The sequence below is a fragment of the Gallinula chloropus genome (genome assembly GCF_964237585.1).
Source record: "Gallinula chloropus genome assembly, chromosome: 4".
In the NCBI taxonomy this organism is placed as follows: Eukaryota; Metazoa; Chordata; class Aves; order Gruiformes; family Rallidae; genus Gallinula; species Gallinula chloropus.
Window position 1 is genome coordinate 31,008,127 of NC_140088.1, and position 16,938 is coordinate 31,025,064.

Genomic DNA, 16,938 nt, shown 5'->3' on the forward strand with positions numbered 1-16,938 from the left:
GAGAGTTTGAAAAATGGAATAATGCACTAAAACTAGTCAACTTAAAATCAAGAGAAATATAGAAACAGGAACAAATAAAGGCTTAAACAAAAGGAAGAAAAAGCTATTTGGATAGTAGCACAGACAGGAAATCTGACAATAAGGGATGGTAAACAGAACACAAGTTATTTCAATGCTCTTGCAAAAAGAAAAAAAAAAAGATAAAATGCCATGCTGGGCTGTTTTAACAGAAATACCATGTGTCACATGAGCAAGGTGCTTATTCCACTCTACTCAGCACTGGCTTGGCATCAATTGGAAGTGCTGCATTCAGTTTGGGCACCATAATGAGGCACAAAGAGGACAAATAGGAGAGAAATTTTAGAGGAGAGCAGAAAAAATAATAAACGGATTGAAAATATCTGAGACAACTAGGCAAACAGAAGTCTAGGGCTATGATCACAGGAAGATGTGGCAATCGTTAACAGTTACAGAGAGAAAGACTAAAGATCAATTACTCCCATTAAATGATGCAGACTTCAAACTACATAGGGCATCTACCAAAGAAGGAAGGATCAGCATAAATTTTTGTAATGAAAATAACATTCTACACTTTCTGCCAAGGGGTTGAGGAGCTGCAGTCACTGACAAGATTAAAAATTAATACTATGCTGATCATATTAAGGTTTGCTTAGACTTAATTAAACCAATCCTTCTGAATAATCATGCAGAAGAGGAGATTGTGTCACCCACCTAAATGTTTCTTTCAATCTAAACTATTCAAGTCATTATTGGTAAATCCTCTTATCTACATACAACATGCTCGCATTCAGTATTTAACTTAATATTTAATATTCAGTTAGCCTGCAAGACTTACACAAACAGGTACTGCTCTTATACTAAATTACCTCCAGATACCTAACCATAAGTTCAATGCAGCTACAGCTCAAAATTATTTAATTAAATGCGGCTTAAACTTGATGTCACATGTCAACTCTAGTTCTCAGCCACAGAAGTGACATTTATTATGTCTTTGGGTAATAATAAAAGTAGCTTTTGAATTAACTTTGGGTATCTTCCAACACTGGATTGAGCTACAATCACAACCTCTTCCCTAGCCCCAGTTGCACTACTGGACAGCAAAGGTAAGGAACGGTTGGGTTTGCTAAGCTCTGTCTCACCTCTGGACACTCAAACTACAACCATTTTCACTCACACTACTAACAGAATGAGACTAAAATATAACAGCAGCTTTTAATTGCACAGTTGAGCATTCTAGCATTTGGATGTAGGAAAAACCAAATACACTAACGTATTTGTCATTTTGTCTTATGCTGTGATTTTGTGTAAGCATTGATAATTTTCCCAGTGTGGCTTCTCTATCATCTTAGAAAATAAAGTCAGCTGCTTTAAAAAAATGACCAAAAGTGAAAGATACTTATGACTTGTCCAGTAAGTTGAAATCCATTTTTCAAGATTTGAACACTTCTGTAATCAAGCTGTTGGAAAACCTGCAGTTGCCATTGACAGCAATTGAAATGGTGAGCATTCAGCATGTTTGGAACCTCAAGACAGACAAAATACATCTTGGAGGTAAGTACACATACCTGACTGAAGTTTATATGTTGCTGATGGAATGCTGATGTCAGTTTTTGCTGACGGTTTCCTACAATAGAAGGCTGGTTTACTCTTCTCAGGACAGCCCGACCCTTTTTCAGCGGCTGGCAGGTAGCATCTTCCAAGATACAAATGAACAGGGTTATGTTTTTGTTGTCATGATTCTCTTCTAACAGAAGTTAGACAAAGTTTCATTTGCTTCAGCATACCAGAAAAAAAATAATAAAATAGTACACCAAGGAAAGTCAAAAACCAACATAATTCAGAAGTGTTTATTACAGATTAGAAGATGTAAGAGCAGGTAAAAATCTTCATATGTATGGCTACTGAATAAATATTCAAATTTCTGTTCTTATCTAGAAAGAAAAAACCCCACCTGAACTAACATACCTGCATTCACCATCTGTTCATCAAGATGTATCGTGTTTTCAAGTCTCATTGGTGGTACCACTACTGTACAGACAGATGATTTGGTTTCAGGATTAACTGATTCTCTTGCTTCCTTATTTTTATTGGTATTAGCTACAAAGCCATTTTCCACAAATGGGCTGTCATGTCCTGAAGAGTCTGAAGTCGGGGAACCATCCACCGTATCACATCCGCTTTCCTGTTCATCATCTGACATACTATCAAAAAATAAAAGTGCTGCAATGAAGCAAGTAGTTTTCATAATATAAATGCATTTTATTAAATTGCTACATGAAAGTAATGGAAATTAAACTACTCAAAAGGTGGATAAATATGTTACATTTTAATTAACCAAGAACAGACATTCAGATGGCAGTTTAATATTCAAACTCTTTCTACTCAAAAATTGCAAGGCTCCAAGAAAGGAGATAAGTTCTATATAAAGACTTAAATACGTAACCCAACTTCCATCCAGTTTGCAATTTATTTCTTAGTTAATATCTTACTCATAAACTATCTGAAATTTAGAAATTTTTTTTAGGTCCAATAAAAGGTTGAAGAGGATTATTTCATTTCTTCCTGAATCAAAACATAAAGGTCTCCCTATGGTTATTACAGTAGTAAATGAGGAACACACTGATCCAATTTCCTTCTAGAAATCAGTCACATCCCGGAGTCTGCGAAAAGCCGTCCCTGGAGCCCACGAGTCAGGATGGGAATAGGGCGTGCCGAGGAAGCAATCCGCACAGTGGCAGGCAGCTTCCTCTCATCCGCATATCAACCACCTGCAGTTACACACTAGACCTTATCTACTGAAAAATTAGGTGTGTCTGAAGTGCCTCCAGAGAGAACTGCCTCTGCATGACTGATAGATTCTTTTTCACATATTTAGATTAAGGAGACAAGTGTAACTCTTCTTTACAATGGTGGCTATTTTGTCACTTGTGGTCTGTGAAATCCATGCTGGTCAAACAGTGCAAACTCACTTATTCAAGCACTGCTTTTACCAAAGCAGCTGGAAGGAGAAAGAAGTGGAGAAACCAAGTCATACTAATAACCTTCGCTAACATTTATTGAAGCTCCATGCTTGTATCAGAAGAAGAAAGGGAAGAGAAGATGGCAAATGCCAGCTTCCAGAAGCAAGACCACAGTTCAGTCAGCAGAATCAGAACCAAATACCTTTCAGACAGCAAGTAGTAAACAACCTGGGAAAGGAAACTAATTTATAATGAGGTTTATTACCAGAAAAGATATTTATCTCCTTTATCTATTATTTATTACACAAGCAAAAGGTACATCACCTCCTTAGAACATGCTTTCCCAGTCCTGGACAGCAGAAATAACAACCACCTTTCAGGACAGTCAGTGTCCAGTACTGCAGAGATTTGCCCACCAAAGGTTTCAGGCCTTACAGAATACCAAGTGGATGTCATCCATTAAAAGTATCATTAAGTCAGGCTATCCAAAATTTGAAACAAATAGAACTGCCTATACAGACTAGCAGTTCCATTTCCTTGTCAATGCATGCTGTCACAGACTCTTTAAATACTTTAATGGAAAAAAAAAAAAAAAAAAGCTTGTTTAAGACTCCAATCTTATTCATCTTGCACAACAAAACCGTTCCGAGTTTGAATTCTCCATACATCAAGCCATTGTACAGAAAATGCGAAAATGAACTGTAGAATAAAATTTTTAAAAGTGGTCACACCTCTGGTAGCCACAAGTTGCTTGGGGAAATAAAAGAAAAAAAAAGATTTCTACCTCAGATTAAATCAAACTTTTCACCAATAGCAGTAACTAGGTATCGCAAATGTTTCTTGGTCCCAGAACTCCTATCTAGAAATCTGATTTGTAGCAGTGCCAAGTACTCATAGCTACAACTGATGTTTCAACATATTAACACCTGAAGGTCAGGGACCAAAACAAGAGGAAAAGCCGCAGCCAGAACACCTCAAAACATGCTGCATGTTTTGCTAAGAGTGAATTTTGAATAATGTGCAAAAACAAAGATTAAAAAGTTGTTAAATAGTAAAGATACAAACAGAGTTCACATAAGTGAAGCTTACGTTTGGTAGAAGAAAAAAGGCATGAGTACCATTGAAGATTACAATAAAAGATATAAAATAGGAGAGAACAAGAGAGTGCAAAAATTAAAGATGTTCTAGTAACTTCAAATCTGTCACATCCTGCCTTGGCTTACTTAATTCTGCAACCTTAGAAGATTTTTGCTCTAAAGAAAGTTGCATGCCACGAGTTGATAATTTCAGTGTTCTGAAGACTTCCATTGTAGACAGATCTGTTAGGAACAACAAAAGGACAGTCTACACTGTGCAACTAACTGTAAGCCAATAAATTCATTTTTAAAAGCCTCAGCCTCAGCAGATGGCACCATAACAAAACTTCCACATTTTTTTATCATGAACCAGTCTGCTATATACTGGGATCTCTCTTTTTTACTAAAAGGAGCACAGCTTTTTACCTGTTGGATCTCTTGCACGGAGACGGACTAGACTGTCCCGAGGAGCTAGTACTCAGAGTGCTATCAGGGCTGCTGAGAGAGCACACGCGGTCAATGTTCAGTGTGTTCTGGCAGGCTTCACAGTCGAGGCTACCTTTACACCTGCCACACAAAAAGAAAGCGAGCAAACACACCATTCAGTCCATTTGGGTCAAATATTAGAAAAGGTCCTTTAAATGTAAACTAACACCCAATTCCTTGTTTCTTTTGCACCCAAACCAGAACTTCAAGTTTTTTCACAGTTCTTTTGGAAATTCTGGACCAAGCATGCAATTTTTGAAACCTAAAAAATAGATTTTTTTACTGAATCAATACTAAAACAAGTAGATACAAGATTTTACTACAACAGTTCAGAGCCTTGAAACATTTCACACAAAGGTTAGATTTAAAATACAGTTCCTCCAGTTCAGAATCATTTCAAGTAAAATCTAAGTCAAACAAATACTGAACTTTTAAGATCCTCACATAAAATGACACATGCTTCTTGGATAGCTTTGTGAAACAAAACCCCTCTGGGGACCACGCACAGCATCTGCTTTTGTATCCAAATGCACACCTTTTCATACTTAGAGATGTATTTTTTCACCTAGACAGTCTTACCTACTGGATGCACTGCTAGAGTAACACCACTGATTATCCAAAGTCAGAAGACTGATCTTCAACAAATACACAGGGTATGACAGTATTAAGCAAAACACAAGTACAGTGGACCTAAAAGTAGTCTGTTTTGACCAAATCTGTTACAAAATAATAGTTTGTTCCCTGTTGCAAATGCCTCATGTACAAAGATTAAGGACAGACTTTTGAAAGCATTTTTCACTTTTTAATAATAATGCTACTACAGAGTTAACTCCTTAGTGAACCTCGATTAGAAGTGCATTCTGTCTTTTCCTAATTCTGATTCATTTTATACAGCTCTCTAAGTAAGACCTTACTAAAGTGAACATCAATTCTTACTCTCTGAGCGAATGCGTTCGTCCTAGGTCATCTTCATCTGTGTCACTGCTGATGGTGATCACGCTGACTGCAGGGCTGGGGGAACCGGCAATGAAGATAGCCTGGCGCTGTTTGGTTGAAAGAGATGAATCAGGGTCCAGCCTGACCGATGCTTCACAACAGTTACTTTCCTGTCCTTCTGAGTTATGATTGTCCTGTGCTTCTATACAACTTATTCTCTTTACAGCCTTCAGGTTAAGTATCTTTGGAGATATAAAGGCTGAATTTTGGATATTGGTATTTTGTAACACATTGCTCCTGTGAAGAAAACACACCATTTGAGATTTAGTGAATCTCTTACCAACAGACCTTAAAACTACATGATTTTCAACAACAACAAAGCAAGCAATGTAGGCTAAACCCCCAAGTTTCTAAACTAACACAAAGAAAAACATGAAACAGGAATCAGAATCATAAATACTTGGCATATGTGACTTCAGGCATTAATTTAAAAAAATCCAAAAACATTCTAATAAACAGCTGCCTCATCAAAACTTAGTGACATCTAAGACTGAAATTTGCAACAACATTAAATACAATACATTGAAAATCCCATTTCCTTATAAATTAAAAAAGAAACTAAAATCCCGTTTGGGTGAAAAAGCATGCAACCAAAACCTTTCAGATTTCCTGAAAGAATTCTCCCTGAAAACTAAAAGCTGGTAGCCTCTGGATGAAATGTATGAGCATATGAGACTGCTGAAATTACCCCCTGTAACACATGTTTCTCCCTCTGAGCACCCCACACCTTTGCAAATACTTTGCGTGCAGTGGGGCACATTTTGTTTAGCGAGCAGCTGAAATATTTTTGGCTGTCAGTGAAAGACAGACTATTCTTAAGATGACTGTAAAGCACGTTGCAACCCTGTTATATAGTGTCTCTTTATTTTTAGTTGTCTAAAGCTTATATATCCTCATGCACATAAGCTTAGGAATATCTCATTAGAGCTACCTCAATGTATTCTCATACCTTCCCAAAGGCTGTAAAGATGACTTTGTTATGATAGGCACATGCATACTAATCAACAGGAACTACAACCTCCTACTATTGCAAGTATTTTTCCATCTAGCCTGTGTACCAAAATAACATAGAAAACTTAGAGCAGAAAGAACAAATTTTCCCAAAAGACCATTTCAGCACAATTGTCACTAACAAGCATGCCACTTTTATAGGTTATTCCCTCGCCCACTGAACAGCAAATACACACACACCATCTCTGAGTGTCAGAAATATTCTACCAACCTGTTCTGACACAGTTTGTTCCTCTTAGTAGCTGCAGGCTGAGGCCAGACAACATGTGCAATGCCCACACTAATTGGCTGAGGGGCAGACAAAGTTATCTGATGTGTTAAAAGAGGCTGTGGGATCACTGAATTGTAATGGGTGCCCTGGGTAATCATCTTCCTGAGAGAGGAGAGAAAAAAGAAAAGGAAATTTTACGTTACAAGTCATTTGCATCGCATCTGTTGACCTTGTTAAACCAATGCCATTAAGGTATTGCGCTAAAATATGCAGACTTACCCCCAGTCTCCAAGCCTCTGTGGGCCAGCCACAGGATCAGAGGCCAGAGATGTAGCAGGACCTGCCACCGGCGCTACTTGCTGCCATGTAGGAACCAGTATTTGCTGGGTCTGATTTGACCATGTCTGTTGTAAGGCAGAGAAGATTTCATGATGCAAGATTTCATGATGCAAAGAACAACTTGCAGTTCAGCACAGAACAGAAGAACTGGGACTGCAATGGGGCAAAAATATTTGCAAACTAATAGCAAAACAAGTAAGACTTCTACACTAAAAGTAAAAACCAACCTGAGAAAGGATTCCTGCTCGAATCTGTAGTGGCTGAATTGCGTGGGCTTGGGTCACCAAAGGAACTGCATTATCCACCCTCAGGGAGAAACTGGTGGGCTTACTGTGGTTTGTAGGAATTCCTAATAGGGAGAAAAACATACACGAGCTTTAATCAAAACACCAGTCTCGCGTATTTCCGCCGAGCAGAGTGCAAACTTCCACAACATTTTACTATTTTTTCTTCATGTGTTTATGACTTAATTCCAAAATTTAGACTTTCAAACCAAATAAATCAAGGCCTAAGATATTTTTGTGCCATTACGCATCAGCATAAATGTCTGATGCTGTAATTTCCAGAAAGAACTGCCAATAGCTACTATTTGGAAACAGACTACTAGAAAGCAGAAGGACTTTGGCAGAAAGTTTGCAAAGCTAAGTGTTTTATACTTTATCATAAATTACCTTAAAAGTATTTGAACAGAAGCACACAAAAGTAAGCAGAATTTCAAAGCTTCTCACAGCTGACTCCTGGATGACTCTCTCAAGTTCTGGACTTCTGTCTAGCTGAAACCCATGCCTCTTCGCTTTTATAACTGGCAATGCCACATGTATAATGCCCCTAATTTGTTATCAACACTTCCGTGGGAAACAGTGTAAAATATTCTGTGTAGGTCATCAGATATTTGCAGTAGAATCCGTAATCCTATTATTCCCTTTACCAAAACAACACAAGCAGCAGCACTGCTGGAATATTACAAGAGCATAACCAGAAAAAGTTGCATCTCATGGTCTGTATAGATTTTGTTATTGTCACAGGAAAGTAACAGATATATAGCAGTGCTACGCTTTTTAATAATACTAATAATTATTGACATAATAATGTTAAACTAAAATGAAAGAGGATTGTTTTTCAACAGATACTGCAAAGGAACAGCTATGTTAGAAGAAAATAATAGCTAGGCAAATATTTCATCTTCTAAATACACTTTGTGTCTTGTGCTTTAGTTAAAGGCTAAGCAACAGATATTTGGAGATAACTACTAAAGAACTACTACACTAAAGATTAAATTGTTGATTATTTTTTAAATCTTTATGACCAAGGATGAAAGAAAATCATCATCAGATACAATTCGGTGCTCATATCACGACACTAAGTTATAAATATGCCATTCAAAGTATTTAATTTTGAAACACTGTTAACTAATTTTTTTCCACACTGCCATCTAGAACAGCAACATCTCAACTCTGCCAGAAGTAGCAAGCTTTAGCACTTCAGGTACTTGACAGAGCAGCCAAGCAGAGAAACGTTGAAGCACAGCCAGATACCATTAATGTCCCCTTCCCTCCATGCCAGAAACTCAACTTGTCACCTATTTGATGAAAACAATATCTCACCTTCATTCAACCTGTAGCAGAATTTAAATTTGGAAATTTATCATCACGCTAACAATACAGTATGCAGATCACTGAGGAAGTATTTACCTGTCCTGTTTCCCTTCCTATTAACACTTTATTCATCTGGGTATAATGAAGACAGTAGGGTTTTAAAGTATGGAATATGCCATTGTGTAAAGCATTGTGGGATAATTGCTGGAGGTAATTTAGAAAATAAATTTGTGTTCACATTTTAAAGAAAGGTTCAGCAATCAAGAAACATTCCAGGGTGATGAGCAACTGACACGCCAAGCATCCTTGTCACTGTAAGTTCATAAACATCCTTTGCACAATAAGTTCCAAGGCAATCTTCAAGGTTAGCAACATCAGGGGAGCTTGACGTTTTGACCCTAAGATAGCTACACGAAGGATGGAGCAGAGTGGTGAGGAGACATCATGGCCAGGCTCTGTGACAATATGGGAACTTCAAGGTTAAGACGGAACTAATAAGCTCCTTTCTTGTTACCCTCGGCACACAACCTGTCATGTATTTGACAAAATTCTATCTTTTTAGAGAACTATGCTCACTGTAATATCATTATGATACAAAAACACACCCTCATTCCAAAGGCTACCCACCTCCAAGGTACACTCACTGTCCACTGAGCAAATGCTCTGAATTTTGTTAGTCTGTAATTTTAAACACAAATCCAGAGAATTTTACACCAATCATAACAAAAGTATGACTAGAGTCACTCAAGCTCCACCCTAGAGATAAGAAATAATCTAAAACTAGCATATGGGAGAGAGGATGTTAGGGAAGATACCATCGCATATGGTCTCATCACGTACCTGCGAGGTGGAACAAACACACATGTATTTGGAGATGAAGATTATAATCAAGCTAATTGAATAAGCAAACAATATAAACTACCTTTCCCTCTCCAGAAACGACCATTACTAGAATAAGACAGACATTTTTTCCATCAGCTCCTTTTTGAACAGCATGCAATATATAGAAAAAAACCCAAGTTTTGCTTGATACATTCAGAGAACTAAATGAGGTTTTGAAGACTTCCAAAAAATAAGATTTATGCTTGTATGATGTACATAACCTTTGTTTAGGAAAACAAAGGTCAAATGTATTAGCCTGTGTCCTACCTAGAGATGCATACGCTTATTTGGTCGTTTTCCTGTGTAAAGGATTGCGTGCTTGTTCCACCTCACAGTCTTCCAAGTATCTCTGACAATTGAGCCCTCAGACAATTATCTCCTTCTATAAATATAAAACTGTATGCTTAAAACAACCTCCTCCTTTGTAAAGCAGGAGAATTCAGCCAAGCTGCTCTTTCCACCTCACAGCATGATGCAAACGTCATCCTCAAAGATTTAGTTATGTGTTTTTCAGCCATCAGAAAGCTGCAGCAGGTCTATTTAGCATTATAATTGCAGGACAGTAAATGTGATGCTGTTTATGTAGGGCAGTTACATCTTTAAATGAAGCCCCTAACTTTCAGGATGTTTTATTAAATGATCACTTAGAAGTCCAATAAGAACCTCAATTTTATTAACAAAAATTGTTACCTTTTTCTTACCCTTATCCCTAAGGTTGTAGTGGGGGGACAGGGAGGGGGAACAAAACCAATCAAAAACACTCAACACAAAACGCCATCACAAAAATCCCAAGTGTACCACCAAAACCAAACCAATGAACATCCCCCACCACACATAGCCACCACAAAAGAAACTAAAATATCTCACATCATCAAAACCCTACCACAACACTGATTTCCTCTCATCTTTGTCTCCTCAACAAAATTTATTTCAGAATATACTCCTTTCTTGCTTCAGCTTCCACTTCCAGACTGTGACCCTCTATTTTATCCAAGGTAGATATATACATACACACACATACGTATGCTGTATGCAGATGGACTGAGGATTTTCCACAGATGCTGACTTGTCATTTATTTCAGAAAGGTATGATGTATCTGGATCTGACTTAACATGCTCATTATTTATGACATAAGTTCTTTTAAATACATAGCTTAAGTGCATATAGTGGAAAACTCGAATGCTGCTAACAGACAGCTCATATTTCAAGCCTGTAACAATTTCTGAAGTTAAACATACCTTGAAGAGTCGGAGGACAGATTATCAATGCCTGTTGGAAAACATCACCGCAACCAAACTGAGCAGATCCCGCCTGCAGTGGTATCCCTTGGTGCAAAACTGAATGTGCAGATGCAGTCAATGCCTATGGGAACAGATTCAATACAGGCAACATTATAACTGTGAATCTAAACCTCACACGCTTGTTTACATGAAAAACGTACACTACATTCCACGGGAAGCGATCCCGTGTGGCCACCGGAGGGCACTGTAATACAGCACTGCGTTGCGATGGTGCCGCTTCGCCCCCCTCCCCGTTTGCGACTTGGTTTTAGAACATACTGAATGCTCAGCGGTTGGGGTTTTGTTTAAGAAAACATTAGGAAAGATGAGCGTAAAAGCCATAAAATTTTGTCACTTTACTAGATGCACGTTTTCAATTATAAAATTAGAGAAACTGCATTAATTGAATTTATATTTTAAAAAAATATAATAATAAAAATTGGGTTTACCTGACTTCTTACTGGACCAATCTTGGTAAAGCTCGCAGTCAGGTTAGCTGCGCCGCCTGAGGCAACTGGTCTCATAAGTGATGTTTTATTGCCATTACTTAAGTCATACAAGTTTGATCTGCATTTGCAAACATCCATGATATGAAAACAGGACTTCACTCTATCAAAACCAGAAAATAAGGTGCTTTCATTAGTATTTCACATAGTCAAATGTGCAAAATGGTTCTGCAGAACAAGGAAAAAAAATAGGTCAAAGACCATAGCTCCCAGTGCCACAGAACAGCATCTTAAACAGAGGTAGAGAAAAGAAAAACTGTTGTTACCATGTCAAGCTTTTGTAATGCATATTTTAAAATCAAGACAAATACTGCTACTTTCTGTTCCTTGTGTATAACACTATTTTCTAACTAGTTACAAGCAAAAAGGACAACAAACTAATTGGCTGGAAAGCTTTTTCTTTCAGTTAAAAGACTTCACCCCTTTCCTCCTCTGAAGAGGAACTGCCTAGCCTAGCTCTCAACGACTGACAGGAACTAAGGCTCTGCACACTTCCAAAAATCAAGCCCAAGTTTCTGCAGTGTTCAAATTTTATCAAATCAAGCATATACAAATGGCAGCTTCAAAATCTACAGCTCTAAATGTTACTTTTCAGAAAAAAAAACCCAAACCCACCCACAATACTCTGCTTCTTCAACCAAACAGATATGTCTAGTATCGCTAGCACTTGAATAAGATGTTACAAAAAATGACAAAAGTTATTTCTCTCTGACAGCAGATGAAACACTATCATATGCATGAATCACTACAATGAAGATTTGAAAAAATTTTTGTGTGTTACATACTGGTTGCTATGAGGAAAATCAAGGAGGTGCTTCATGGTAACAAAAGAATGGTTCAGGGTCTCAGCTGGAGTGATTCTTAAATCAGCGTCAATCAGCAACATTTTCTTCAACAGACTGACAAATTCCCTCCTATCCGCCTTCTCTGCCAACAGGTCACTTCCTTCCAAATCCATCACCATGTTCACCTGGCATTGATCAAAACAGTCAAACAGAAGACAGGCATACTGGTTTAACTTTTCCTGTTACTGCTTTCTCCTGTAAAACACTAAATGCACTAAGTTTGTCGTGTGGAGCACGGTGAATCCACTAGCTTTTCTCAGTATGGTTGGCTTGGAATTGGTGACTTTTTTCTGCGTGCACAAACACACACATGTACTACTCCCCTCGTCCCCTCCCCAGCTAAAAAGACTTGAAGGATTTATTCCACACTGACTTGGAATTTAGAAAGCAAGATTTGGGATAAAGATCCTTATATGGTTTAACTTAAACTACTGCGGTAGACTTTAAAACAGAATTTCAAATGTGTTTTAATGTCAATCTTGCAAAAGGCTTTTCAAGATATGGAACAGAATGAAGAATTTCCTTTTGTTATTGACTAGCGAGTAATAAAACTAAAGAAAAGTGTGGAAAGAGTTAATTAAGATTTTCTTAATAAAAAGAAAACAAATAATTATATTGAGGATAGGAGAATTATATTGGACATTATATAGTGAAGATAGCAGGATCCATAAGCATTCACTGTTACCCAGAATGGCAGATAAGGTAGAAGAGAAAGTATACATGATACATAAAATTAAAGCAAGGACAATTACCATTGTTTAAACACAGACAATGACAAAGGAAGATCTTCATAAAAATCCCAGAGGATGGGCAAAGCTGGACAATTTCCTCCAAGTAACATACAGAGGATAATGGATAGGACTAACACACAACAAATAACATTCTAAAAGGCGTTTACTCCAAACTAGTAAAATGCTTTAAAATCACACATATCTTTGGCAAAGGAAGAATGCTTTAGTACTCACATGCACTATATCATCCAAACTCCTGAAAATATACTTTCTGGCCTCTTTAGACTTCATACCTGTCTCTGCCTCGTGCTCTTCCAATGTCTCAAAAAAGAAAAGGAAAGTTGAGTTTTCAGGTGAGGATAAAGGACACTTATAGCTTACATATTTACCAGCCTAATAAACCTGGGCTTGGTTTTTTGTGTTTTTTTTTTTTTTAATAATTCTATTTCAATTGTAGATGTGTGCTGCTCTGCTGACTACTTTCATTTCCTAAATTGAAATACAAAAACTACCGAATCTCACATCTGAATGATCACAGTACTGGATTACAATAGATGGCTGCAGGAAATGCTGAAAGCCTAGCAGAACACTGCGTAATGAATCTCTCTCCTGTGCTTACAGTTTTGCATTTCTCAGGTTTTTTGTTATTTGTATTTCATACATTTCCTTAAATTCAGACTTTTAACTCCAAACTGCAGCACCATCATATCAATGTAAAAAAACCCAAAGCCCAAAAACCAACCAACCAACCAAAAAAAAACAAACCCCATACCCAAAACCCCAAAAAACTCAACCCAGCACCTAAAATCCCAACAAAACCAACACCCAGAACCCAAACAACAGGAGAAAAACCCCCACAAAACCCAGGCAGGTTCTGTTCAGTTTCGCTTTGCTTTCTCTTTTCTTATTTTTATACTTCTATCCCTTTGTATACACAACAGTTAGTGTAAGTATTTTAAAGTACTGAAGTAAGAAAAAAACAATCAAGTCCCAGAGAAGGAAGGCAATCACATATCAGTGATTTACAAGCTGGAATACCATTTTCTGTTACAATTTTCCTCCTTCAACACAGACAGCACCAGGAGACAGATTTTAAGAGTCCATGTTGTAGGAGGCAAGGCAGAACTGCAGGGAAGAACACTTTTTAAACATACAGATTACAATAAAGTTTCCAAAACTAACTTTGACAAAAACCACAAGTAAAGGCCAATAGTCTGTACCAAATCTTCTTCCTTCCCCTAAAACAGCATTTAGTCTGCTGTGAGACAGATCTACTCTCTGAGAGGTAATAACTTCTGAAAATGGGGAAGGGGTTTTGCATCAAGAACTTAAGGTTCTCCGATATGGAGAAGCCAGATGTAAACAGCCACCTAATGACCAACCACCTGAAAAAAAAACAGAAAACTGGAATAATCAGGATGGTAGAATCAGAGGATCCTTACATAACCCGAGCCAGCAGTGTTACGGCAGAGCAGCAACGGCCCCAGCCACTTGGTCCAACGCACGCCAGGGATTTACCAAATTACCATGGAGAGTTACGCAACTTGTGCTTTGAGCTCCTCAGCTGTTTGTTACCATAGAAGTTTTATGTCAACTGTAACTGTTTCCTGACTCCACAAAACCTCTGTGAATTCCCTGAAGCAGTGCAGTGAAGCAGTACAATTAAAAAAAAAAAAAAATCAAAAATGTGCATAGGAAGTAAAAGCTCTGCTTAGGGCCAGTGTTCCATAATGCTGCTTAGAGAGAAAGAGGGTAAGGGGGGGCAGACCAAAAAAGTACATTTTCTATTTAATGTTGCCTTCTATTTAATGTTTCTTTAATTGTATTACAGCTTTCAGTCAAAGACTGTTTTAGCGTGAGATCTGAAAGAAATGAGCTGTACGCAGTCATGTTGTTTCTTAAACCCCTTCCTACCAGGAACCTCTGGTCCTGAAGCCATTTTGACAGAGCACCTCAGGCCTTGGAGACAAGTTCTTCCAAGTGGAGTGAAGCAAAAAGCAAGAGGGGAAAAAAAAAACCCCAAAGGAAAACCAAAAAACCCAACTCATTGAGCACCTGTGGAGATACAATGCCTAATGTGAATTCAGTGCTCCTCTCCACCTGGATCCCATGCATTGGCCACCCAGCCACCACACAGCTTGGCAGCTGCACTGGACTTGCCTCTGGGCTGGACAGTGGGGAGGGAGCGTGGGCATCAGAGCTTGGAGCGCTGCTTTTGGGAATGGCAAAAAAAGAAATGATACACAGCAAGACTGGTAAAAATCACAGGAGATGTGGAAGGGAGTTAACAATATCATAGTAAATCTTGGCTTCTCTGATCAGAAAATAACATCTTGTTTTCTACTACATTATCCTGTTTACCTTTAATCTCCAACTAGAATATGGTGTATCCGTTTCTCTACAGAAAAATCTTGCAGTTTTCGTTCCCATGCTTAACAGCTGCTCTCCTGGCAAACCTTGAGTCTGTGAAATGTAACGAATCTGGGGAAGAAAAATAAAACATGGGAAATAATTTATCTGCGATTTTCAAAATCTCACCTACACAGTTAAAAACTTGTAATTTCTTCTAAAAAATGGCAAAATGAACCACCCTCAGAGCACCGTAGCTTGACAATTACGTCTAACATAGTAGAGAAACCTAACACTGAGGGCTTGATACTGGTCTCTCCATCTCTCAGAGAAAGCCATACATAAAAAAAAAATCTCTGAAGTGACCTATATAAGCAAGCTTTTAAAGTTTGGTCACAGAAATGAGGAGTTGGGGAGAGTAGCTGTCATTACCTCCTCAACCCCTTCAAATCCTAAATGTAATATGTTCATTCCAAACAGGAAAATTAGTAGAGTGCTTTGCTTGAGTGCAGAAGTCTGGTGATTTTTTTCTACAAAAATCCTTTCCATGTGCTGTTCACAGTGTATCAGTCTTTTACACATCTGACACACCTGCATTTCAAGCAAATGTTCTGCTTGGAAAGCAAATACATCCTTGCCTCAGAAAATCTGCTATCAAATGCAATGGGAATGGACTAGCTGTATGTCTGAAATGGTCAGATGCTCTTTTCCACTGCAATTATTAACAAACATTTGTTTTAGAAGACAACTTACTATGCATTTTTCATTACCTTTCTTATAGTTGATGACACAAAGTATTACCTAAAAGAGTTAAGATTCAAGGCTTCAACAGAAATCTGTTGAATCAAGACATTATGGTATGTTTTTAATTACTGTGCCTGCAATGTTAACTGACTGTACAAGGGGACAGTTACCTCAGAAGCAATATTTCTTTAAAAATAATTTAAAAAAAAAACCCTTCAAGAAAGGTGAATTGGAAGAATAATTGGCAATAATTTAAAACTGTAGGTTGGGATGGAGAGAGTAGATATTCCAGCAGCCAGGGCTGAAGGTCTGAGGGGATCAAGGGCTGAAGGGTCTTGGGAAGGGTCCCATGCCTCCAGAGGGGCTACTGAGGTGGGCCTGCCCCTGGAAAAGGTGGAGCAGCCAGGGAATGAGAGAGAACAGAAAAAAGGGGGAAAAAAGTTAAAAGGAGAGCAGTGAAATACCACCAAACCAGAAACTGGGAGCTGAATTCAGTGGAAGACAGTGCACTTGAGTGCTAGTAGTACTGATGAAGAGAAAAGCTGAAGGGCGGTAACAAGGAAAGACACACACAAGGCCTCTGCTGAAACAATAGTGACAGATCAAAGCAGGGAGGAACTAAATGCAACGCTGCCAACTTTCGGTACTCTGCATCCTCCATAATTCCCTACATCATGTAGTAAAAAGAATCCCACTCTGACCAGAACTCTTTCTAGATCATTTAGTTGTTTTCTAAGTTATAAAGTCGTAGGAATTAGGTGGGGTGTGTGCGTGCATGTGTGTGTAAAGACAATGCTTTTATTCAAAAATCTGGCAGTTAAGCACCTGTGCCTGTTTTTAATGAGTATTAAACCTCAGAAGACATGGCTATTTTCCACTGAGAAGTACAGCTGTTACTGGATATA

General features: G+C 38.1%; 1 protein-coding gene across 1 annotated transcript in view; it reads right to left on the reverse strand.

Annotated features, from left to right (window-relative positions):
- The window catches only part of HIPK3 (homeodomain interacting protein kinase 3), a gene marked incomplete at its 5' end in the record, with an annotated part of 57,386 nt that overhangs the window by 4,173 nt on the left and 36,275 nt on the right, over positions 1–16,938 (reverse strand). Inside the window, 12 exons of the mRNA XM_084262917.1 lie at positions 1,587–1,714; positions 1,987–2,222; positions 4,484–4,624; positions 5,480–5,776; positions 6,762–6,923; positions 7,041–7,165; positions 7,328–7,449; positions 10,817–10,940; positions 11,308–11,467; positions 12,150–12,334; positions 13,175–13,261; positions 15,302–15,421. Coding sequence (XP_084119043.1) covers positions 1,587–1,714; positions 1,987–2,222; positions 4,484–4,624; positions 5,480–5,776; positions 6,762–6,923; positions 7,041–7,165; positions 7,328–7,449; positions 10,817–10,940; positions 11,308–11,467; positions 12,150–12,334; positions 13,175–13,261; positions 15,302–15,421 — 1,887 coding nt within the window. The remainder of the gene's footprint in view (positions 1–1,586; positions 1,715–1,986; positions 2,223–4,483; positions 4,625–5,479; positions 5,777–6,761; positions 6,924–7,040; positions 7,166–7,327; positions 7,450–10,816; positions 10,941–11,307; positions 11,468–12,149; positions 12,335–13,174; positions 13,262–15,301; positions 15,422–16,938) is intronic.